A 26,493-nucleotide genomic window follows, 5' to 3' on the forward strand; every position below is an offset into this window, starting at 1 on the left:
TTTGTTCTTTGTCAACTTTAATCTAATTCTCGTCATTGAGAGGCCCCATCCATTTGCCTGTAGTTTTAATATTAAGGTGACTACTTACGTTAGGTGGTTACTGGTGTTTTGTTTAATGAACGATTTGTGTTTTCATAAACGTTTTTTTAGTGGTCAATATTTGTGCTGCTTTTTCTCACCTTTAGGCACATTCGCGTAGTAACAGATCCCAATGTGTTTTCAAATGGGGCCCAAGTGAACATACTTAATCTTTCAATATAGTTTTTTTAAACTTGAATTGGTTAATTAACATTTGAAATATAAAACATAACATTCCGATAACTGCGATAGATTTTAATGGATTCAATAATTTGTGTTTTCGCAAATTGTTTGTATTTTTTTTATTTTTTCTTCATCTATAGTGCGTTTCTGTGGCGTAGTCTAAGCAAAGTCAGGTTCTATCGTTTTTGTAATAATTTTTTAGAAAATTTATCAGGATTTTTTTGTTAAAAGGTAATGGTTTTCAAAACGTTTGTAAATATTTGGTTTAAAATTTTTGGTTGATTTTTGAATTTCGCCTCATTATTGCTTCTTTTTGTCAGCTTGTTACCTAGTGTCTTTAAAATAAAATCCTATCTGCTTTGTAGTAACGAAAAAGGAAGAAATAAGTTTGTATATATAAGGTTTTTCTGATTGTATTTTGACGTTGTTACTAGGTTCCTTTAAGTTTAGATGTTGAATTTTTGCCGTGAAAAATGTTTTTTTCTTTTTGCTTATTTTGTTGTTTATTTTTTTCTCCCGTAGTCTTGATAATAGTGCGAGATCTCGTGAGACCTGTAATGAGGTATGGCTTTATGTAATTCATTTAGTAATTTTTGTAACGATTTTTTTAAACTCAAAGATCTGTTTTTGATTATCTCTTCATTTGGTTGACAGTTATTCAAAAATTTAGATGAGCGCGGGTCGGAACATCATGTGCGAACGCACATTAACCAACCTCCTTGTTCTTTTTTAGACTAAGATAAACCCATTAAGCACATGAATATCATCATAGCAATTGCAAATTAGTACAATCAATAATAAGCGTTTCATTAGCAAGAATTTTTTTACAGTACAATGTATGATTGAATATCGCAAAATGCTCTCTTTATTCCTTTCTTTCGTCCTTCTAAAAGTTTTCCTGAAATGTTAACGAGCGTCTTTGAATATAATTTTATAAATTGTATTATTTTAAGCTCTGTTAAAAAGATTTTACGGCCTCTCTGTAAGATATATTTGATTTTTTTAAAAGAAATTTTATTTCCATCCACTTCCCTGGTAACAAACTTTGCTATACACTCGCAAATCTTGACTGTCATCATAATTGCTGGGTTTACCTTTCGGAAGTTTCTACTAGTTTGCAATTGAAATCAGGTGTAAGTAAGATTTAAAATTCGTTCAAATTAAAATTAGTATATATGTTATGATTTTTCTTCAAAACAGCTTCATTTAATGGTTGTTAAGATTTCTGCTATGTTAATTAAAAGGTAACTTTTTCGCCATCGTGAAAAATTTCTCGCCTTTAGAGAAACTGCTGCTAGCTAAGAAAAACCATTTTGCAATGGAATCTGTTGGTGTTAATCTACAAACCTACAGACAAATGTTTTTAAGACCTTCGAAAGTGTCAGAAAGTTGGACATGAATCGGATTTTACCCCTTTTTTGAACAACTTACGATGTAACCAAAGGTGGAAATTAAAGCCGTTGCTTTTTTCCTTTTAATAGGAAGACCTTTAGAATGAAAATCTTCAAATCGGCTTCTGGTGATAAGCAGTTATGATATATTAATATAACGATTCTGGTTAGTTAGCGGCTCTTTTGTGTGATTATCGGACAATTTACTATTTGTTTCATTAAAAAAACAGGCACCAAATCAGTCATTTTAGCTGATACTTCTCACGAGCACTGTCCTAAAATGTTTTTACAAAATTATCCTAAAGTACAGCTTAGGCTAGTTGAGCCTAAATTGTCTCGCAGAACGATTCTGAACCGCAGTTCTCGCAATTTTTGCTGGTTAAAATCGATTTGTGGTACCCTTTCACCTATTTCACTTTTAGCGTCAGTGTTAGATAACCATTTTTGTTAAAAAATGTATTTCCACTGCCTTGATAATTTGATTTGATTTGATGTACTACACATGCACGCAAATCTTGACTGTCACCATAATTGTTTGTATTTGATTGACACTTCAGATGTTACGGGTAGTCAGCAACTGACAGAGTATGTAGGTATGATCTCCGGAGTTTTTCATTAAAAATGAAACAAGTAAGTTTGTAACATTTTTTCTTCTGAGAACAACAAGTTCATATCGTCACTGTACGACTTTTTTCTCAAAAATTTTTCCGTTATTAAATGCATTAGAATTCAGCCCTGCAGAAGATGGCAGCAGTTAACGGTCGCTAAGATATTTTCAGCTTTGTTAAGAAAAGGAAACCTATACCCACGCTAGCTATATGAAGACAATTTTTATTGAATCTTTTTATTGGAGTGGTTGAATTTGTCTTCAGACGTAAGGACATTCGTTTTTAAGCCCGCAAAGGTGCCAGTAAGATGGACTTTTTTCTTGTTTTTCTTCATGTTTTTCTGCCACTAATCATGTAACAAAAATTGGAAATCAAAGCCGTTGCTGTTTTCCTTTTAAAACGAGGTTTCTCAAATTGGTTTCTGAGTATAAGCAGTAACGATATATTATTATAACACAATGTATGATTGAATATCGCAAAATGCTCTCTTTATTCCTTTCTTTCGTCCTTCTAAAAGTTTTCCTGAAATGTTAACGAGCGTCTTTGAATATAATTTTATAAATTGTATTATTTTAAGCTCTGTTAAAAAGATTTTACGGCCTCTCTGTAAGATATATTTGATTTTTTTAAAAGAAATTTTATTTCCATCCACTTCCCTGGTAACAAACTTTGCTATACACTCGCAAATCTTGACTGTCATCATAATTGCTGGGTTTACCTTTCGGAAGTTTCTACTAGTTTGCAATTGAAATCAGGTGTAAGTAAGATTTAAAATTCGTTCAAATTAAAATTAGTATATATGTTATGATTTTTCTTCAAAACAGCTTCATTTAATGGTTGTTAAGATTTCTGCTATGTTAATTAAAAGGTAACTTTTTCGCCATCGTAAAAAATTTCTCGCCTTTAGAGAAACTGCTGCTAGCTAAGAAAAACCATTTTGCAATGGAATCTGTTGGTGTTAATCTACAAACCTACAGACAAATGTTTTTAAGACCTTCGAAAGTGTCAGAAAGTTGGACATGAATCGGATTTTACCCCTTTTTTGAACAACTTACGATGTAACCAAAGGTGGAAATTAAAGCCGTTGCTTTTTTCCTTTTAATAGGAAGACCTTTAGAATGAAAATCTTCAAATCGGCTTCTGGTGATAAGCAGTTATGATATATTAATATAACGATTCTGGTTAGTTAGCGGCTCTTTTGTGTGATTATCGGACAATTTACTATTTGTTTCATTAAAAAAACAGGCACCAAATCAGTCATTTTAGCTGATACTTCTCACGAGCACTGTCCTAAAATGTTTTTACAAAATTATCCTAAAGTACAGCTTAGGCTAGTTGAGCCTAAATTGTCTCGCAGAACGATTCTGAACCGCAGTTCTCGCAATTTTTGCTGGTTAAAATCGATTTGTGGTAGCCTTTCACCTATTTCACTTTTAGCGTCAGTGTTAGATAACCATTTTTGTTAAAAAATGTATTTCCACTGCCTTGATAATTTGATTTGATTTGATGTACTACACATGCACGCAAATCTTGACTGTCACCATAATTGTTTGTATTTGATTGACACTTCAGATGTTACGGGTAGTCAGCAACTGACAGAGTATGTAGGTATGATCTCCGGAGTTTTTCATTAAAAATGAACAAGTAAGTTTGTAACATTTTTTCTTCTGAGAACAACAAGTTCATATCGTCACTGTACGACTTTTTTCTCAAAAATTTTTCCGTTATTAAATGCATTAGAATTCAGCCCTGCAGAAGATGGCAGCAGTTAACGGTCGCTAAGATATTTTCAGCTTTGTTAAGAAAAGGAAACCTATACCCACGCTAGCTATATGAAGACAATTTTTATTGAATCTTTTTATTGGAGTGGTTGAATTTGTCTTCAGACGTAAGGACATTCGTTTTTAAGCCCGCAAAGGTGCCAGTAAGATGGACTTTTTTCATGTTTTTCTTCATGTTTTTCTGCCACTAATCATGTAACAAAAATTGGAAATCAAAGCCGTTGCTGTTTTCCTTTTAAAACGAGGTTTCTCAAATTGGTTTCTGAGTATAAGCAGTAACGATATATTATTATAACAATTTGCAAACGTTGACAGTTTCCGGCTTAACCACTGGTTAGTTCTGTGCTCTTCAAATAAATTTTTGTTCCAATCCTTTTTTGTGGGAGGGGGGTTATATCCTCAACTGGTTTTTTGTTCAGTTAACAATTGTGACCGATCCCGATCAATTTATCTAACTTAGAGAGTTTTGAATGTCATAACTAGAAAGCTTATCAAACGTACAGTATTTTAATGAAATTTTCGTGTTTCGTCTTTTTCAGAGTAATTGAGGTTTATTGTATTTGTGACAATCGGAAAATTTTTAAAATTTTCAATTTGACAAAGGGACGCTGAACTTTTTGGTTTACCTATTTTGAAACATTTTATGAGATTTAGGATAATATAATTGAGCATCTTATTCTTAAAAAGTGTGATTAGAACATTTGTTTTAGATAAAACTGCTGATACTTCTCGAGGGGAATCCAAAAACTTGTCACAGTTATCATAAAGTACAGCTCAGGCTAGTTGAGTCGCAACTGTCTCGCAGAACGATTTCGAACACCATATCTCTCACTTTTTGATAATTTAAATCAAGTTACTTTGTTCCCCTTTAGCGTCAATTATAGATAACTTGGCTCAATTTTGTTAATTGTTGGAAAATTAAGTAGCCGGGAGTTTATAGAAAGGCTAGTGTAGGTCTGTTTGCTTCGTTCCAACGTTTTTGGATATTGATGTTTTTTCAATGTATTTGATTTTTTTTGTTTTAGTGAAGTCATATTGGAATAGTGATTTTAAGAAGGAGGCTCGGTAATTTGCGTGCGCACATAAGTTTCCGACCCCGCTCATCCACATTCCTGACTTAATTGGCTACCAAATCATGAAGAGATAGAAAACTTTCAAATACATATCGTTAGTTAGCGCATTACTGATTATACTTACTGTTTTGAAAAAAGTCGAGCCGACCTTTCCGCCTTAACCCCCGGTTAGTTTGGTGCTCTTTATATAAGTTTTTTGTTCCAATCGGACTTGGGAGGGGGGTATATGCTGAACTGGTTTTTTTTGTTCAAGTAAAAATTGTGATCGATTAATTTATTTAACTTAAAGAGTTGTGAATGTTATAACTAGAAAGCTCTTCAAATGTAGAGTATTTTAATATGAAGTTTTCGTATTTCGTCTTTCAGAGTAGTTGACGTTTATTGTTTTTGTGACAATGGGATGATTTTCGCTTATTTTGGCCGAACTTTTAATGAATGCTGTTTTATTTTGCTGGAACATGATAAAATTTTCTCGAAGTCATTTCATTGATATTTTTAATTTGACAAGGGGACGCTGAACTTTTTGATTTACCTATTTTTGCAACTTTTTTTGCGATTTTTCAATAATTCAACATCTTTTCCCTAAAACCTGTGATCAAATCATTTGTTTTACACGAAACTTCTCGAGAGGAATCGAAAAACTTGACACAATTATCCCTTATCATAAGGTACAGCTCATGCTAGTTGAGCCTCAACTGTCTCGCAGAACAATTTCGAACACCATATCTCTGACTTTTTGATCATTTAAATCAGTTTAAAGTTACTTTGTTCCCCTTTAGAGTCAATTATAGATAACTCCGTCCGAATCTGTTAATTGTTGGAAAATTAAATAGCCAGGAGGATAAAGAAAGGCTATTGTAGGTCTCAGGGCTGTTTGCCTCGTTACAAAGATTTTGGATTGTGATGTATTTTCAATGTGTTTACTTTTTTTGTTTCAGTGAAGTCAAATTGGAATGGTAATTTTAATTACACTGGATTATAAAGATAGAGAAACCAATTAGTTTTGAGACTTGAATTTTCTTCAAACTTTGTTTCAAGTGAAGTGAGGGTTTATGGTTGGAGTGCGTCCTAAATTTTTGACACCGTCTTTCGTCCATTCATTGAAAAGTTGCATTAAGGAAAAGCTCCAGCGATGTTGTAATGAAGCCTTTGATGTGTAGTGTATTTTTTCAGTTAATTGTAGTGAATTATGTGTAGTGAATTATGTAACTTTGACAGTAGCTGTTCGCAAAATTGTTTGTGAACTTTCTGTTTTACGCGTATCTTTCGCTTTTGTCTTGTCATTTTAATCCGCTGAGGAAATTTTCCCTTGAGCTTGTATTCAGGCCTTTGAACAGAAATATTAAGTTTTCTGTTACCGGATATTGGTTTTTTTTACTTTGACACAGCGAGTTGTTACCAAATGCTCCAAAATTTTGTTTTTGAGTTTTTGTATGCGGGAAAAAATGTTTATAATTTGTTTATTTATTGGTTTATGTTTTCCGGCTTGTAGTTTAGCGGTTTCTGATCCTTGTTGACAGATCAATTCTGCTTTATATTGAAACATGTGTGATTAAGTGAACCTATGCTCTACCTTCTGTTGATAGCAAATCGCATTCATGAATTTGAAATTATTTGTTGTCAAAAACTTTAATGAACTTCTGATTTTTGCCCCCTTGTTTTTTCTCGACTTACATCTTAGTTTCTTTATTGTAATGGTCCATCTGTTTTTTAATTTGTCAGTCTGAAAAAGTTTTGATTTAATGAACTGTATTTTGACTTTGATACTGTTTTTTTAAAAGAAAAGACTAAGAGTTTTGCACCTAATTGTTATTTTTGTTGATGTTTTGTCTCTTATCTTTCACTGATAATAGTCCTCGTCAGCTTGAGATAAATTTTGTGTTCATTTGTTGCCGATCGCTTGCTTTGCTGTTTTTACTGCTCATTAAAATCAGCAAACAATGTTAGCTGCTTTCCAACTTTAAATGGTCTGAAGGATTTTTTAATGGTTTCCTGCCCTGTTAATTCTGACGCCTATATTTTAGAAACAATTTTGAGTTCCTGCGTTGCCATGTTTGTCCTTTTTGCTCCTGTTTCGTAATGACGGTTAGTTTGAGCTTCAGGACGTTGTACTTGGCTCTGAAGTTTTATTTACAAAGGGAGTTCTGTTTATAGCTTTTTCTGCTCCTTGCTTATTTTTTCATTGTAGAGTCATACTCTTTGTTGATTGTTAAATACTTTTACCTTAAAATTTTTGATATTCAAGTCAAGGTTTTATTATTTAAATTAGGGCCTCCTGTGCTATTGTCGTAATTTTCTTTGAACTATCTTACGGCCAGCTGATCTTTTTCCGAGAACTGAAAGGGCGACTTTTCCAGTCACCTTGACCATAGAGTTTATTTGCCTGATTTTAGCTCCTGCAATCTATATATGTTCTCATGTCAATTGGGTGATAAGCTTTTTGAGCGTATATGACCTTCATTACTACGTAAAATGAGTTCTAAACCAACTGATCAAAAAATCTAAATTTAGAATGCAAGATTGAAATTAAACAGAAGTCAGAATTTAAACTAAGTTAGTTTTTTTAGAACGCATTGTTACTCAGTAGCCATTAGTGTTTGAATTTAAATTGAAAACTGGACAGAACGTGGATTATTTATCTCTTTTTAAATGTTTGAAGTTGTTTTTTTCTGGTATTAGCTATAGATATTAACTATTTCTGGTATTAGCTATTGATATTGTAATCGCTTGAATGTGTTTTTATCCTCCTACGGGAAGTAAAAATCCTCCTACGTCTTAACTTAATTGGTACAAATGTCTGGCCTCATATGAGAATCTATCAGGGTTTAAATTACAAAGGATAAATTGCTGTATTATTTTAAAATTTCCTCATCTCTGCTTCTTTTGTTTGTCAAATAAGCCAAGATTGTGGATTAGATGGGTCTGAATATTATGTGCAAACGTATACTAACCAGCCTTGTTGTTACTTTTTATCTGCTATTAGTAAGCGTAATAATAACAAGGAGGCTCGGTAATGTGCGATCGCACATAAGGTTTCGACCTCGCTCATCCACAATTTTGGCATAATTGTCTACCAAATGAGGAACAGATAGAAAAACACAAAAATTCAAGTATTTTTCAAAAACTGGTGTATGAACGAAAAGATAGCCTCCAAAGCAAATAACTCAGTCGATTATAAAATGATGCTTTAGATTGATGAGATATGCCGATATTAAGAAAAAGAGCGAAGAAGAACGCCGAAATCAAACAACAACAACAAACATTAATTACATCAAAAAATTTATGTCCCTTTTAAAAAACAAAACTTAATAACAAAGTCAAAATAACGTCAGATAAAACTGAAACTAAACAAAATAAATTGTAATTCACGAAAAAAACGGATTTTCGGCAGTTCATAATAAGGCTTGGTAACAATTAGACAAAAAAGAACAGAAACTTTAAAGTTAGAAATATCGCTGATTTTAAAAAAAAAACAATTAATTTCAAAGTAATGAAAACCATTAGGAATCAACTATATCCCATAGGTTTACAATTACCAATGCTTCTATAGAAGGGAATTAAGAACTGTCGGTATTCAATGTATTCAATTCTTTTTTAAGTTACAAAAAGAACAAGAAATAGACAACAAACAAAATCAATTAAAACTTGCCAGAAAATGCTCTCGAAGACGTAAAGCCTTACTTTGGCCCTCAAAATATGTTCGATTGCACATTCGTGGAACACTGATAATGTATTATGTGACTGCTCATTAATGAAACTAGGTAACAATTACACAAAAAAGAAAAAAATGCAAAATTATGTAATACTTTTTTTTTCAAAAAAAATTATTTCCAAAGACATGAAAGCCTCTTGGGCATATATGATCTAATTTACTAGGTAAAATTGGTTCTAAAACCACTGATCAAATCTAAATTGAGTCTGATTTGAGAGCTCATTTTAGAACTCAATCTATTAGTGTTTGCAATTTGAAATGAAAATTGGATAGAACGATGATTTTTTATTTCTTTTTTAAAGTTTGAAGTTGTTTTTTTTGTCTGGTTGAAATAATGTATTCACTTAAGCGTATTTTTATACCTTTTGTGATTTAAACATCCTCCTACGTCTTAACTTAATTCTTACAACTGTCTGGCCTCATTAGAGGATCCATTGGGGTTTAAATTACAAAGGATAAATTGCTGTATTATTTTAAAATTTCCCCATCTCTGCTTCTTTTGCTAGACAATAAGCCAAGATTGTGGATTAGATGGGTCTGAATATTATGTGCGAACGCATATTGACGGGCCTTCTCGTTACTTTTTATCTGCAATTAGTATGCGTAAAAGTAAATATTTATCTGGAGCTAAGTTACCGAGGCGACTTATCAAAACTTGCTGAATCATTTCATACAATCGAATAATGAAGCGGTGGTCGTTTTTGATTTTTACGACTATATTAATTTTCGCGAATCAAAAGATAACTTTTTTTTCTGGTTTTTCAGACAATTTTGCTACAATTTATTACTTTTTGTACCTCTTGTACAAGCGTGGTTTTCCATACGCAAATAATAAAAAGAGCCTTTGATGAGAGATTGTTGTTTACTGTTCTGTCTCTGTAAATGTTGAATGTTTGTTTTGGTTTATGTGAGCAGAAACACCTGCTAAGTGTTTTACTGTGCGCCGAATTGAACATACACATTGGTATATTATGAAGTAGATATACAATCATATGCATAAAAACGAAAGCATTTGATTATAAGCAGTTTGAAGCTTATTATATTACGCTTTCAAATATGTGCGTTCAAATTTGCTACTTAACATTTTAGATTTTGCTAAAATTTTTACTTATTCTGAAGATTGTGAGAGTTTAAGGTTTGGAAGATTTTGCCCGAAAGCTGCCCACTAAAAAAATTAAGTTAATTAAATCTCCTATCCTAAAACAAATTAAGAATTTTTTATCTAATTTTTGATTAGCTTTGTCTTACATTGGAACGGTTATCTATGAGTTAGAGTGAAATTAGGTTGATTGAACATCGCTTTGAGTTTTTTGTTATCTTACTCTTTTTTATTACAGGAACTTAAGTACATTAACTCCCTGTAAGCTTTATCTGTGGCTACATAAAGAAACAAAATTAAATGTTAACTTTGCACGTTATAAATTTATTCAATTTTCCGTTTTCTTAGGGGAAAAGATAATTTCAATTAATTGACTTAGTTACTAAAGACAGTCTTGCCAATTATAGGAAATAATTTATATTATGAAAAAAAGTCTACAATAGTGTCAGTTTAACGTCGATTTATCAGAAAGTACTGATTTAATGAAATTTTTTAAATTTTATTTTGCAAGGAACTTCGTAACTTATCATTTTATCATTAAAACTTATTATTAAAAGCTATTTTATCATTAAAACACACCATTCATTATCAAAAACAGGCGGCTATAAAGGCCTTGAAACCGAAAAAAATTCTGATTTCAGATTTTGTTAGTGTTATTAGCAATCATATTGATACGACTAGCAAAAACAGTGTAAGATTACACGTATCGCTAATTATTCTACAAAATATTAATATTAAATCAGCTAAAAGTTGGGAATTAAGTTACCGGTTGGAATTATGACTGAACTGCACGAGGTTGTGTGTCAGAATGACTATGACAGACTAGAGGATGAGGTGAAGAGAGGGAAGCACGATGTGAATGCCAGAGACGAGGAGTGGGGATACAGACACGCACTGCACTGGGCTGCCCAGAAAGGTAGACAACATTGAGAGCTAGAAAGGTGTAAGCCGGTGAAGGCAAAGTAAGCCGAAGTAAAAGTAAGCCGACATAAAAATAAGCCGAACGTTATGTAATAGTTATGTAATCTAGCAGAAATATTACATTGCTAACCGTTACAATCTACACTGCGCATAGTATTATAGTGCATAATGTATTCCAATTCATCAAAGAAACAAAAATACGTCATCTAGTCGGTACGGAGCGGACCGCTGTCCATGGCCATGCCTCTCATCCGCTGTGGGAAGTAATCCGGAAATCGCGGGCCTGTTATCGCGGCGAAGCCGCGAAGCGCACCCACTTGCCCGCCAGGAGCAGTTTAAAATACCGGTATCCCAAAATTTTTTGGATTTCTTGACCTGGTTTTCAAATTTCGGCTTGCTATAACCCAACTGCAACTACAACGGCAAGATGCAACAAGAAGCAACTACAACTCCAGCTGCAAATAAGCCGAAGCCAAGTGACACCCTGTTCAAGAAGGCTCTCTCCGCTATCCGAAGCGCGTGTCCGGAGGCTTTGCTTTCAACCAATAGCGCCAATTATGCTAAGGACCATAGCTTTGTGACAATCGGAGTAGGGCTGGATAAGAACGTAGACGAGGTCAAAGCAGCCATCAACAAGACCTACCCAGCGAAGAAGAGCCTAGTGCGCATCCAAAGCCGAGCCACCCAAGTCGCAACCCAGCTAGTGAGAGCCTTCACGAGATGTAAAACCACGAAAACGCTGCTGATCAGCCTCGGCCTGATGATCGGGCTCACCCATTACCGATGTGAAGAGTCAAGACAAGCCAAGCCCTTTTCTCCTCTTCCCAGACGTGAGAAAACCCCAAGTGTGCCAACTGCCAGGGAGACCACGCTGCCAGCTACAAATGTTGCATCAGTTACTAGGACCAAATAGCCCTGAACCGAACCCTCACAGTGAGAGAACTCGAAGAAGTCCTAACAGCAGACACCCGAATAGTAGCTGATGCCGTGGTCACAGCCAAGTCGACCCGTAACTCCAATTTCGACTTTGACAAGGTCCACCGGCACTGCAAAGAAAGACAAGAATACCACTTCCAAGGTCTCCTCGAAAGTCTCCTAAAGATGCAACCAGAACTCCTCAGAGCGCCTCCTGAACCCAACAAACAAGACAATCCAGACTGCGACATGCCACTCACTGAAGAAGACTACAACTACTGCTACCAACGACCACAACTACTAAGACTGAACCCACAACTGTAACAGCGCGACTTATGAGAGCTGCGCACCCACAGCTCAAGAAGTTGCTGCTCAGACGAGCAAAACACACACAACAACAACCTGATTTTCAAAATTCGGCTCGCTTACCGATTAGCCTGCTTGTCCGCCACCAACTTGTCCAGAGAAATTAGAAATTAAGAGTAGCGCAAATGAAAATGGCTCTAGACTGGCGTGAGCTCAATACGCGATTAATAAGATGACGTCATCAATGAAATAAAAAGTTTCATCTTTTCACCGGTCCTCCCTATTTGCAAGAGGATGAATTTTAAACAGACTAAAAAGTTCGCATTGTTCCTCTATCGTTTCAACTGGATGCGATAGGGGAACAATTTGCATGTGATTATCACAATCTTCGTGTTCCCCTTCTTTTGCTCTATTTGTGCATTTAGCCTCAACCCTGATTGTCACCTTCTCAGGGTTTTTTTAAAATCTTCCAATTTTCTGATGATTGTGTGGCTTTTCTCACGGATAACGTGAGGGCCAGAACTAATTGTTGGTGACTGGCGGGCGGCCGTCAAGGGGGATCTATTCGGTCCAGTGCTTGGGTTATAATGATCAGACCACTTTTTGTTTTTATGCAGCAGTTTTGGTACGCCAAGACCTCAGTTCATCTTATTTTGCGAATTCGAACATCATCTTCACTTTATCCGAATAGAAAATAGAAATAGATCGAATATTTAGGGTTCAGCGAATGTATCCGACTGCTGGTTGAGTTTGGAGCATGGCCTTATGCGAAAGACTACAGGGGGTGGACTGCGGGACACTACGCAGCAGAAGCAGGAAAATTACCCGTTTGTAGGGTAAGTAGCCCCTTAAACTTTACGAGTGGTGTGTAATTTTCATAACCTCGACTTAAAGGCTGTCGCCACAACAGAAAAAGTTTATTGTCTTTCTTATTTATGATAGGGATCTATTCTGTCGCCCCCCCCCCTCAGTTTTTATGCTCCCAATTACATGTTATATAGCACGTTGCTATTTAAAAAATGTCACGTGCGACAGGGGGCGTAAAAGTCATATGCTCATATGCCCACTAAGCGGGGGGGGGGGGGGGTGGTATGTGCGAAACTGAATAGATCTTATTATAGTTCTATATTGTAGCCCTCCACCCCCCGCCCCCATTATGGTCTATCTAACAGCCTCCCCCACCTTCTCTGCAGGCTATTATAGCGGGTCTACTTTAGAGAATTTGAATGGTAATGGGGCGCTGTATTTTTATGACTGGTATCATTGCGAGAGAGCGAAAAAACTGGCGTGAAAAAATTTTTGGAGCGAGTAAAATTCAGCGAGTAATAGTACGTTTGGGATTCGTTTTCGAAATTCTGAAGAAAATGTACTTTTAAATGCAATTTGGCGCTATTTTTGACATTTTCTCCTGTTGGACGCTTTTTAGCAATTGTTCTAATGTCCTTGTATGTTTGAGGTAATGAGAGAGGTAATGAGAGGTAACTTCGCTTTATAATATTCAAGCTACCCTAGAAGCGGGTTGATAACAAGGGGTAAATATTTTCTAATAACAATTAAATTCATATCCGCTATGATTATTACATGCTTTAAATGGTATTTATAAAAAGAGAAAAGAGAGAGTAAAAACAGTTAGGTTAAAATGCACCCAAAACGGGCTTGTCAGTGTTAAGTCAGTTAAATTAAGAAAAACTCTTCGAGATTGGAGTCGTCATTTAAAGTTCCTGGGACGCAGAAGGAGTTGTGCTGTTGCGGGAGGATCGAAAGTTTTTGAAAAATATATGATCGTGCCCGTGTCTCGGAAGTTGTGGAAATCACCCTCTTCAGCAATTCGTCGAGGAAAGTTGACTTCTCAGGCCCGTAGTTGTCCTGGGTGTCAAACGCCACAGGTTGGAAGATGAAGCCGCTGTTGGAGATCTCATTGTACTTTGCGAGCTTCTTCTCTGCCTCCTCCACAGCAAAGTGCGGACTGCCAGCGCGACCACGTGACAGCGGATCCACAACTGTGACGTCCCACACAAAAGCTTTTCCACGACTCCAAGGCACTGAGGTCATTCCAACGGGTCTCTTCACGTCACTTCTTACGAGGCCTCTAAACATGATGTAACAACCGCAGACGCTAATGTTCGTTTAACTAACTAATTAATCTCAGAATGCCTTTTGAATCTAGATGCACTTTTTCTACAAGATAATCCATGTAATCCAAAATTATCAACCGTTTCACCGCAAATACATAAATGCTGAATACACATTTTACACCGTAATCTAGAAGCCACTGCAGTCCGAAGTTGGGTATTAGTTAATTTCAAGCCGGTAGAAGACATAGGGATTGCGTTTAACCAAGCCCCTGAAATATTACCGTTAAAAGCCAGAAAGCGTTTTTTATTATGGTTATCAGCAGCTGAGACTAGCAATTCACGTTGATACTTGGATGCGCATTCGGACCACGTTTTGCGTGTTGTGATATCATCAACTGGTACTCCATTAAGCCCAGAATAACACATCCAAACTGTTAACGCCTCGGAATAGCAAATATCCGGAGGAACACTGCCCATAATTAGCTGTAACAAATCCTCTGTTACACTCCTGGATGCTAAAAAGGCTGAAGGGGCCAAATTGATAGAAGATGAAAAACCGAGTCCACCTAAAGAAACGAGTAAACACTTGTTTACTGTTACTTTCATTTAGACTGATGTTACACACTGTTTCTAAGGAATTCAATGAGGCTGAATCAAAACATTGAGGCCGTCCAAAAAACTTGAAAGATGACGAAGTGCGCAAAAAATGAAGTAACTAAGGCATATGAAAAAAACTTTTGAGCAAGAAGAAGCTAAATTTCGAATCAATTTTTTGCAATTTTTGAGAAATTGTATGAAGCTATTCTGTCTTCTCTTGAAGCACGGCGATAGTCGAGTTGTATCCATTTTGTTTGTCTGTCATTGCTTTCGTAAGATATAAACAAGCTGCATGTGCCGCTGCTTCACAACCACGACTCTTGCCGCAACCTAACTGTTTGTGGCTGTAGCTTTCAGAACGGTCGTCTTTGAAGTAGTTCCCAGCTTATTTGGCCGCCAATCTACGTAGAGTGTTGCCAACTGCGATAGTTCAGGATGCCACCTGATTTTTTGTTGAAAGCTGTCAAATTTGCACCCAACAAATAATGGTCTATTAGAAACTGGAACCCCATCCTTCAATAATAAATTAGGTATGCAAAGTGTACGCTATTATTCACTTGTTAGTTGAACAAGCAAAAATATGCGTGTACTTTTTATATTTCAGCAGTATTAAAACTGAAATTTTGTTCAATGTTCTAATAAGTCACTCACTACCTTTATTAAAATAGTTTTTGCTTTAATTTGATTTATTTGGTCCGAATTTATACAGCTCTCATTGCATATAGACAGTTTGACTTTTCATCGTTTCCAAAAATTTCAACTTTTTTAATTCAGTTTTTCGCCTCGAAAACTAATATTTAAATTTTTCGGCTTCATTTACAGACGTTTTATAAAATTCCTACAGCATCTAACATGTATGCATGACTTCTGAATGTGGCCTTTTCATTTTTTAGCATGTGGTGTAGCAATTTATTTAGCACGTGGTTCTTTCCCATTGTAGCCTCTGCTATTATGGTATATTACGTTAATAAGGGAGTATACGTTATTTGCGCTCTAAGCTAAGCAGCTTTGGGATCTATAATGGAAAGGACCCTGATTAATTTAATCATTTAACTTAATTTGTGTCCAGGGGTGCTGTTATCTCTCAAAATTTGTCTTCTAAAGTGTGCCTTTCTGGTCATTTTAGACTCTGATGGCGGTGAAGTGTCCTCTGGACCACAAGGACAAGTGGGGCATGACACCATATGACGTAGCATTAGTCTATGGGCACAAGGAATGTGCCGCTTTCCTACTACAGTGAGTTTACTTCAGAAAAAAATAGTCTAAAATAAACAATTGTCTACCGAATTTTTCAGTGTCTTTAAACAAAAGTGGGATCTATTCTGTCCCCCCCCGTAATTTTTATGACCCCCAGTTACAAATAATATGTTGTTATATAGCGCGTTACTATGTAAGAAAAAAGCACGTGCGCCTGGGGGTCATAAAAAATTTATGCTCACTAAGCTGGGGGGGGGGGGGGGGGCAAAACAGAATGGATCCCAAAAGTGATATTGCCACAATTTGCAATATGGCTCAAAACGTCACATCGGTTTTAGCTTTACAAACCAATTTTGACCGATTGGTTTTTTTACTATATATGACTATTTGTTTATATTTCCAATCCAGTTGTAAACATTGGCAATTTTTGATCAAATGTGCTACAAAACTACGGCCGTTTGAGGATTACTTTCCCCCAAAAATACAGGAAAAATGTTAAACTATGGCATAGAAATTGAAATTTTTACCCTACCGTTTAGTTTATTAAGTTTGCTACCTAGTAAGTTTTTATTTTTGAAATAAACATGTAAATTACCCGCAGGTTAAATATCCACATGCTTTCAAATATTAAATAAACTACTCACAGTATCAGTATTGTTATTATTATGATAATCTTAAAATTGTGGCTCTTTGTTATCATAGGTAAGAATAGGATTTTAGCGCTCCAATTTGCCTGTTAACGGGTATTTTCTTGTTCTGATCGGGCAAAAACTCTATTAAAGCATTTCTAAAACAAGTTTTATCCTACTAGTTTGAAAAGACGAATATCAATTCTCTTAATAGCTTAATGTTGATTGCTAAATGTTGTTAAGTGAACAAATTGTTGTGTTCAGAGCTATGGAAGAAATCAATGAATTACGCAATAAATTCAACAACGACAAGAATTCCAGCCAACAGCAGCAGCAAAAAGAACAACAACCGGAACAAGAGCAACCACAACAGTCTCAACCAACAACAACAACTGGCAAATCCAGACATCGCAAACAGACAGTTGTGACGTTGCCCGATGACGTCAGGGAATCTGTGGAACAACTGCAGCAAGAGACATCGTCTCAATTGGACGACAGCTCGAATAGCTCAGATGAGGTTTTTGAGTATGATAGAGATGACCCTAACTGGACTACCTTCTTCAACTTAGAGTGGGGAAATCCTGAATTCGAAGGAATCGAATCCAATGTTTACATACCCTATTTAATGACTGGGGCATGAACAAGATAAACCTTTTCTGGTCAACAGATTTATGTAAAATTTACCTGAACGATAGATCACGTAATATTAGATTGAAAACCCTCTCAGTTTCACTTTTTAAGATGAGAAGTTCGTAACCATCGGGCTAATAAAGATTTCCCAGGGATCCATGCATGAATTGTTGAGTGGTAAATGTGAGTAGTGGATAAAACAAGGGATTCAACCACCAGCAAAATTTGTCCCTTTCTCCTAGCGCTAATCGCGCATGTCGAATCGGGCCAAATTTTACTGTTTGTTGAATCCCTTGTTTTATCCACTACTATATATTAGCTCTATATTCACTTCTTTTATATTTTAAATCTATCATTTCTTGTCTCACTTAGTGAAAACCACTAGTACAGAGTTAAGCTGGTAATTAACCATTATCAGACGGATCCGTGAAGCGGTTTCACCGATAGTTTGGGTTCTATCCCCACTGACTCCAGTGAACGTATCCCAGATACTAGTATAAAACTAATCAGTGAAACTGCTTCGCAGATGAGACCGTGTAAAAAGCACGTAAAACCAACTTGCGAAAAAACTTGAACAAAAATTGAAAGAAATATTATAATAAAAATTTTCATATATCCCCTAATCAATATTCAATCAATTTAAAAATAAAACTTTCTGTCTCACTTAGCGTAGTGGTTAAATCATCGAGTCTAGTTAAGTTGCTTTAGCAAACGGAAGGTTTGGGGTTCCTTCCTCACTGACTCCAGTGAACGTCCCCCGACTCTGATGAAATACTATAAAACTAAGTGAGATAAAAAAAACCAAATTCACAGTTCTTAAAAAGGATGATCCCTGCTGTGAGACTGTATATGGGACACACTGTGATGGGTATACAGTCAAAAACACTGAGATCCGTGGAAACACAGTGATTAGTGTTTTTCTATGTCTTCTTGAATATTATACTTATAAACATGCTCTCTGAATTGATTTCTAGTGTGACCATATCTATATCTATGAAGATAAATACATAGTCTACATTTCCTATTTCTAAATCTATATAATGATATATGTTTATAAACGTTTCACATACTACATGTTAGATATTGATCAGGATCAGAATATTGATATCCCAAATGTTCTATATAATCTTTCACTTTAACCATATTTTTACAAACATAACAAGAATATTCTAATTCTTTACAATTATTACAACATTCTTTCCAAGGTTTATTTATATACTTTTTACATTTCGTTTTCATTTTTCGAAATATTATTTTTTGATTATTTCCCTATAAAAAATACATCATGTCTCAATCAACTAATACTAGTGTCATAAAATGTTTGAGTCTGAAGAAGAGGAAATCTCGGAGAGGGTGTATAATTTGGATGAAGATGATTATATTATTAAAACTAAACCAGCCACCAAACCTAAAACTAAAACTGAAGAGGATATCTACACCAGAATTAAGTATGAATGTAAAGAATGTCAAGAAGAATTTAGAAGCAAAGTAGCTCTAACTACTCATTCATATAGTCACAATCGCATGTATCTAGAAAACACAAAAGACTTCGATATAAACTCAAGTCAGAACATGAGAGAATTTTTTTTACTGATAAAGGTGGGAATTACATTGAAGATAAAGATGAAGCAACTAATTACTCTTTAGAAGAAATTAAAAACTGTTACCAGTTTCGTAAAATTAAGAGTTTTAAATATAAAATCACGGCTGAATGTGATTATAAGAAGAGAACCAAAGAAGAAGTTAAAACTACTTAAAAATATTTTTCAATACTGATTATTTTAATAATAATGCAATCCGCGAAGCGGTTTCACCGATATATGAATATGGTGACTTCAATCAGTGGCTAGATTTCGAAAAGGAAATATATGAAGGTTATGGTTATGAATTTGAGTTTCTTGGAATAAGAAGTATTCAGTTAAACATTGAACCAACTAAAGCATCTATTGGTAGTTATATAGATTTACCTCCTGATCTCAAAAACTCTAATTCGATATTGAATATACGTAGTTATAAATACAATTGTTCACAACTAACTATAACTGCTTGGCTACATCCCGCCCCTCACCATGCAACTTGAGAAAGTAAATATGTAGATAAAATAATTGAACCAAGACAACAACATGAAGATGATTTTGCTTATATAATAAGAATATAGAAATTGTATAATATTAACATTTGGGTATACACACCTTGTGGTAATGGTAAAATAGAATTGTTTAAACAAGTGGATGATTTTAAAAAAGATAGAAAAGATGTAAGAAAACTAGTTTGGAGTAATGGTCAAATAGAACACTGTGCTCTAATAAAAAATATACAAACCTTGTTAGAATGACCTCACAAATTAAATACGATAAACACGAATGCAACAACTCATTCAAACCAGAGATTGTTTAACCTAAGAAAAAACATATCACTTTTGTAAATGAACACAAACGTCAGAATATAAAAAATATTATAACTGCCGATATAGAATGTTGCATCGTTGAAGTCTCAACTAATGATTTAAAATATGTAATAGCTGAACATATTCCAATAGCTGTGGGTTACACCTGGCAAGGTAACTTCAAACACTACTTCGGTCTAGATGGAAAAAAAGATTTGCTAGAGATCTATTAGAAATAGAAACTGAGAATAATTTCAAACATAATGAAAAGATGATATTCACAGAAGAAGATAAATTATATCATGAAACTAATAACACTTGTCATATCTGCAGCAAAACATGTATTAATAAAGTAAGAGATCATTGTCATGAAACTGGTAAATATAGAGGACCAGCATGTAAAATATGTAATCTAAGATACAAACAACAAAACTTCATTCCAGTAATATTCCTTAATGGCTCTGGCTATGACTTCAACCTACTATACAGTGAACTCTTTAAACAGAATAATGATATAGGAAAAGTGGATAACCTACCACTAGCTGCTGGTAAGTCTAAGATGTTTAGCATTGGTTGTCTTAAATTCTTAGATAGTTATAACTTCTTAGCTATGCCCCTAGATCAAATGGCAAAGATATATGGGTTTTAAAACTAAAACATTATATCCATATGAATACTTTGGTTTAGACTCCTTGGGAACCACGACAAAGTTGTATAATAATCTTATAGGTAATCTAAAAATAGAAGACTTCAAATCCTCACTACATAATAAATTACCAACACAAGAAGAAGTAGATATCTTTAATAAGGACAACAGTCATAAAACTGGTAAAGATCTAACTATAGAGTATTTACAAAATGATGTGGAAATATATGACTACTGCATGAATGAATATGTTAAACTAAGTATGAAAGAATTCAAGCTTAACCCACTACATTATGTAAGTCTCCCAGGTTATAGTTTTGATTGTTGGTTAATGTCAAGCGGTGTAACATTAGATACATTACAAGATAAACAAATGCTAGATGATTTTGTTGGAGCAAAGAGAGGTGGTATATGTGGAATAATGGGAGATAGATATATAGATAACAGTGATGGTAAGACCATATGGTACATAGACGCAAACAACCTATATGGTTATGCAATGATGCAAAAGTTACTTTATAAGGATTTTGAGTTTATTAATACTACTACTCTAGATGTAATATTGAATACTCCAGATGACAGTGATCATGGTTACTATATAGTTTGTGATATTGATTATACTAATGAATGTAAAGAGAGAACAGAACAGTTAGCACTAATGCCTAATAAGAGAAAGATAAATGATAATGAATTGGGATACCGACAAAGAGAGAAAAGTAAAGCAAGATCCAAGAAATTAATCTTAGATCAAAACAACAAAACAGAATATATGGTTCATTATAGGATGTTAAAGTTCTATGTTAAGATGGGAGTAAAAGTAACAAAAATACATAGAGTAATTAAATTGAAACAAGACTACATATGTAGAGATTATATACAAAACAATACAAATAAAAGAGCAACAGCTAAAACTGAAGCAGAAAAGGATGTAAGAAAATTAATCAATAACTCATTATATGGAAGAATGTGCATGAATCCTCTAAACTTCTTTCAAAGTAAGTTCTTGCATGATGAAGAAAAGATAATGAAAAGTGTAAGTAAACCAACATTTAAGAATATAACTAGATATAGAGATTATAGCCAAATAGAATATATAAAGAAAAAAATAGAATATGATTCTCCAGTATATGTAGGTGTTACTATCTTAAAATTAAGTAAATTACACATGTATGATGTATTCTATAATATTCTACAACCATCCCTCAAAGATCTAACACTTCACTATATGGATACGGACAGTTTCGTATTAAGTTATAGTGAAGGTAAAGTTAGTGATGAGCATATGGACTTAAGTAATCTAGACATACCTATAAAAACTAATAATAAAGTCCCCGGCAAGTTTAAGCACGAGCTGGGAAGTAGGATCTTTGAGGAATTTATAGTATTGTCCCCCAAAACATATAGCTTCAAAATTATCCTAAAAACACTAAAGAAAAAGGAATAAAGAAGCATAATAATGCTAGGCACATAGATTATTATGATGCATTAATGAATAATACACAGAGAACAGTAGATGAAAGTAGAATACAAAAAGTTGGTGATAACATGACAACAACAAAAACAAGTAAGATAAGTCTAAACACATTTGATGATAAAAGATTTTATGTAAATAATATTAAAAGCTATCCTCATGATGAGAATCTATATCTATTCAAAAGAGATTTAATAAAAATGATCCACCAAGCATCAGTGAACGAGCAAAGCTCGCGGTTTACCAAACTGCGTCGCAGATCATTAGATGGAGACAAAGACCTACTGGTTAATAATATTCTAGAACTAACCATTAATGATGATAGAAAGTTAATTGAAGTTGCTATTATATTATATAATGAGCTTTGCTAATTTTTATAACAAATAATTATAGACCTAATTTATTCATTACATCCATAGGGTTGGTAGTTAGTATATTATAAATCCTTATCTGAGCCATATATTTTTCCATAGTGTCTCCCATGATTGTATTCTTATGTAGTGTAGCTCCAGCTATTATGTTTTTATTATATTCTAGAAATTTTATTATCTTCCCAGCCCCATCTACATATTTAGAATAAGTTGAAATTATTAAATCATCATGATTTGGTTCCTTAATATGATCAATAAACTCATCTATAGTATTACAACGTCTTTTACAAGCTAAACATCTTTTTAGATTAAGAGAGCAGCTGTTTTTATTATCCATTCTTTACTCTTATTATAATTTTTCAATACATATAAAATGACTAAACTAGATAAACTTACAGAATTAAACAATCTAGAAAAACAAAACAGAAGAAATAGATTAGAAGATAAATTAAAACAACAAGAATATTATGGTGAAATAGAAGAGTTATTCGATCCTTTAACTAAAACTATCAGTGAAACTGCTTCGCAGATAAAAGCAAACAATGAACGGCATCTAGCATTAAGTGAAGAAACATTAAGAGCAATATATTGGCAAAATCAAGAATTAGATAAACAAACTAAGATGATTGGTGAAACTGCTTCATAGATCGAGCAAGCTGGTTCCCAGTTTAATGAAACTGCTTCGCAGATGGGTGAAATTGCTTCCAAGATTGGTGAAACGTTAAAGGGGACCATAAAGCAAACTCAAGATATAGCACCAGTTTATGTTGATACAAAAACAGCCAAACTTCTTCATGACATGGGGGCTCAAACTAATCCTCAATTAAAATTAGAACTCGTAGATTTACCTAGTAGGAGATAGAAAATGAATGGTCTTGATATAACTCTAGAGCAGGGTGCATTTTAGTTAGGGATAATGTATATGAGTTTTCAGAAGGACTGATTTTCTTAATAAAACAAATGTAACATATGATGATAAGGTTGAGGAAGATGAAAACAAAATTAAAAGGTTTTTAAAGGATATTAGATATGATTTAGGAAAAGGGGATAAGAAAAGCGCTAGATATAGAACAATAAAACGTATAATGGAGGTAAGAGATGATATATTTGGCAGGGGATCAAATGGCAACCCAAATAATTTAGTAGAAAGACTAGAATTATTAATACTAGAAACAAAAGCTGGTCATGATGGGTTATATGATGAAATGCTAGATATATCTAAGCAACTATTATCTATGAATATTATTAATCAAAACCAACTAAATAAGTTTGTTTTTAATTATGGTAAATGAATAATGATGGAAAAACAACAACAACAACAACTAGCTAAAGAAGTATTCAGTCCTCAAATAACAAAGTTTAAAAGACAAAGAATAATACCATTATATACAGATGAAACATGGTCAGCTGATTTAATTGATAAGTCATCTCTAAGTAAATACAATAATAATTATAAGTTTATATTAACAGTTATAGATATATTCACAAAATATGCATGGGCTATTCCTTTAAAGAATAAATCTGGTTTATCTATAACTAATGGTTTTAAAATAGTATTAAGTGAACATCCACAAGGTGGCTCTGAACCTAGAAAACCAGAAAAGTTATGGGTAGATAGAGGTAGTGAGTTTTACAATAAAACATTTAAATCTTTACTTAAAGAATATGGAACCGGCAAAGCCGCTTCAGGGATAGAGCTATATTCTACTTATAGTGATTTAAAGGCTGTGTTTATAGAGATATTTGATAGAACATTATTACACATAATAAATAAACCAATGTTCATCAACGGTGATGGTAATTGGGTAAATATATTAAATGATGCTGTTGTAACATATAACAATAACATTCACTCAACAATTAATATGACACCAGTTGACGCTTCTAATAATCCTGATAAAGTTAAATACACTTTTAGTTTTAAGAATATTAAACCTAATGTTAAAGTTGATGATTATGTCAGAAATGTGGGATAAACGTAATATCTTCTCTAAAGGTTACACTTCTAATTGGAATAGAGAATTGTTTAAAGCGAATGAAGTTCGAAAAACACATCCACCAACATATAAAATAGAAGATATTAATGGAGAGATAATAGAAGGCAAATATTATGAACAGGAACTATTGAAATCTGAGTTTGATTTTGAATCTAATAATAAAGTTTTAGAATCATTAAATATATTTCTTAAAATAAATAATGACAAGAAACAGATTCAATCAGGCTAAACACCAATCAACAACAACATCAACAAACAACTTAACATTAAGTAAGGCTCGTGGGTTATTCCTAGAAGATAATGATAATATTGATATGAAGGATACCTATAAAATTACAAATGTTCATCCTCCAATAGATGAAAAAGATGTTGTTAATAAAGAGTATTGTGACAATAACTTATTATCCTCTTCTAGTAAAATAGACATTTTAAGTAGAAACATAACTGAGCTAAGAAAAGGTGACTTTGATGAAGTTACAACTAAAACATTACAACTAAATGAAACACAAGTTAATGAAGAACTAATTAATGAGTTTATTGAATCAACAAATGAAGTCAGAAATACTGTTAAGTTTTTTAATACGTTGCTGCAGATACTATCTCTAAATATAATCATTTAAAGCAAGAATTTGATAATAAATTTAATCAGAATATAACTAACATACACTTAGATGAAATGTTTACTAACGGTCTGAGAGAAATGAAAGAATACAATAAATCTCTTAGAGGTGTTATAGTACAATATATAATTGCTATACTTTTACAAAGTAAGTTACTTGATAATAAAGAGAAAGACAGACTTGAGATGCATTATAGTTTTAATCAAGAAGATATAATGAAAGAAATAGAGAGAATTTTTACTAATGAAAATAAGCAAAGCAATGACCAATCCAACAGCACCGAGTGAGAGATTACTATATCCAGATTTGTCATCAGTATCAGAAAGATTTATAGACGAAAAGATTCAAGCTAATAATAAATTTAACAACAATTTTAACATTATAAAAGATATTAGAAAATATTATGAAACTGAAACTAATAACTATAATAAGAAGTTAAGTAGATATAAAAATTTTATTAACGTAGCTGAAATAACAGAAATAGTATTATCATCAATAGCAACAACTGCAACAACAACATCTGTTTCATTAACAGGTATAGGATTAGCTTATTTTATACCAACAGCTTTTGCTACAGCAACTGTTTGTGGTTCATTATCAAAAACAATTAATACTAAAATTAGAAATAAAATTATAAAGTATTCACAAATGTATATTTTAAGTAAACAGTTTAGTGATAAGTTTAATAAACTTTATACTCAATCAATGAATGATAATTAAATAGATAATGATGAGTATAATGAATTTGTTAAGTTATATGAGGATTATAAGAAGAATAAGAAAAACAAGCTGAGTTTTTTTTTAGATTAAAGATATTAGTGCTTAGTAATAACAATGTTTTTAGTAATAATAATATTAGTATTAATATTTATCCGCGCAGCGGTTACACCGATCGATAAATATATAATCATAATCTTAGTTATAATCATAATCATAAACATAATATAATCATAATATAATCATAATCATAATCATAAACATAATATAATCATAATCTTAATCAAATAATTATCTTTTCTTTGTACCTAGGTATAACCCTCTACCTTTTTGTACTATTTTTATACCTTCACCAGTAGTTGCAAATTTAATTAAATCAGGTGTAGCCGCTAGAGCTGCTTTAGGGTTTCTAGATGCAGCTGCACTTCCTATTTTACTTGCTATTTCTAATGCTCTTACTGGATTATTAGCTACTTTCTTTCCAAAGTTAACTGTAGCCCTACCAACACTTTTAAAGAAATCTTTAGGTCCTTCTGCTTCTATTGTTGCATCAGATACTGTCATTGATTTATTCCTTCTACATAAAACACAATTACCTTTTAACATTTTAGTGCCTTTTGAAGTGATAGCTCCTCTTATATTAACAGTACCACTATAATATCTACCTCCAACACAATATGAATTAGTTTTGAACTTATTTAAAAGACTCATTTCTATATATAAAAAATAATGGAAGTTAAAAAGTATAATCCTTTTGTTGTTATTAAACCCAAGCCCAAGGTTAAGCTTGAAGCTAGAGGCTTGGCTCTAGAGAATAAAAAGAAATTAGACATTATTTATGCTAAAGGTTTTGTTAATACTAATAAGAAATAGTTGGGTGTTAACAAGAGTAACAAGAGTAACAATTAGAGCTGACTAGCTATAAATATAAGTATAAGTATATGGTTATGTATAAGTATAAGTATATAATTATAACAATAACTATATTATACTATAATTATAAATTATCGCTAGAGTTATATCTAAAATTATAATTATCGCTAGAGTTATATCTAAAATTATAATTATCGCTAGAGTTATATCTATGACT

At 33.3% G+C, this 26,493-nt stretch overlaps 2 protein-coding genes across 2 annotated transcripts in view; one reads left to right on the top strand and one right to left on the bottom strand.

The window, feature by feature from the left end:
- The window catches only part of LOC142336494 (uncharacterized), a 187,900-nt gene that overhangs the window by 101,560 nt on the left and 59,847 nt on the right, over positions 1–26,493 (bottom strand). The gene's annotated exons all lie outside the window — the stretch shown is intronic.
- On the top strand, positions 9,808–17,287 carry LOC142337312 (ankyrin repeat domain-containing protein 66-like). Its single transcript, XM_075386511.1, has 4 exons — positions 9,808–10,841; positions 12,785–12,903; positions 15,866–15,975; positions 16,830–17,287. The coding sequence occupies exons 1-4, from the start codon at positions 10,703–10,705 to the stop codon at positions 17,203–17,205; spliced, it is 744 nt and encodes a 247-aa protein (XP_075242626.1). The 5' UTR covers positions 9,808–10,702; the 3' UTR covers positions 17,206–17,287.

The sequence above is a fragment of the Convolutriloba macropyga genome, chromosome 3, assembly GCF_964194025.1.
Source record: "Convolutriloba macropyga chromosome 3, txConMacr16.3, whole genome shotgun sequence".
NCBI lineage: Eukaryota > Metazoa > Xenacoelomorpha > Acoela > Convolutidae > Convolutriloba > Convolutriloba macropyga.

Excerpts from the sequence above, each read along its gene's own strand:
- LOC142337312 (XM_075386511.1), top strand. The coding sequence starts at position 10,703 with ATGACTGAACTGCACGAGGTTGTGTGTCAGAATGACTATGACAGACTA. Across the intron at positions 10,842-12,784 it reads GCACTGGGCTGCCCAGAAAG|GGTTCAGCGAATGTATCCGA; the intron begins GTAGACAACATT and ends TCGAATATTTAG. Across the intron at positions 15,976-16,829 it reads TGTGCCGCTTTCCTACTACA|AGCTATGGAAGAAATCAATG; the intron begins GTGAGTTTACTT and ends TGTTGTGTTCAG.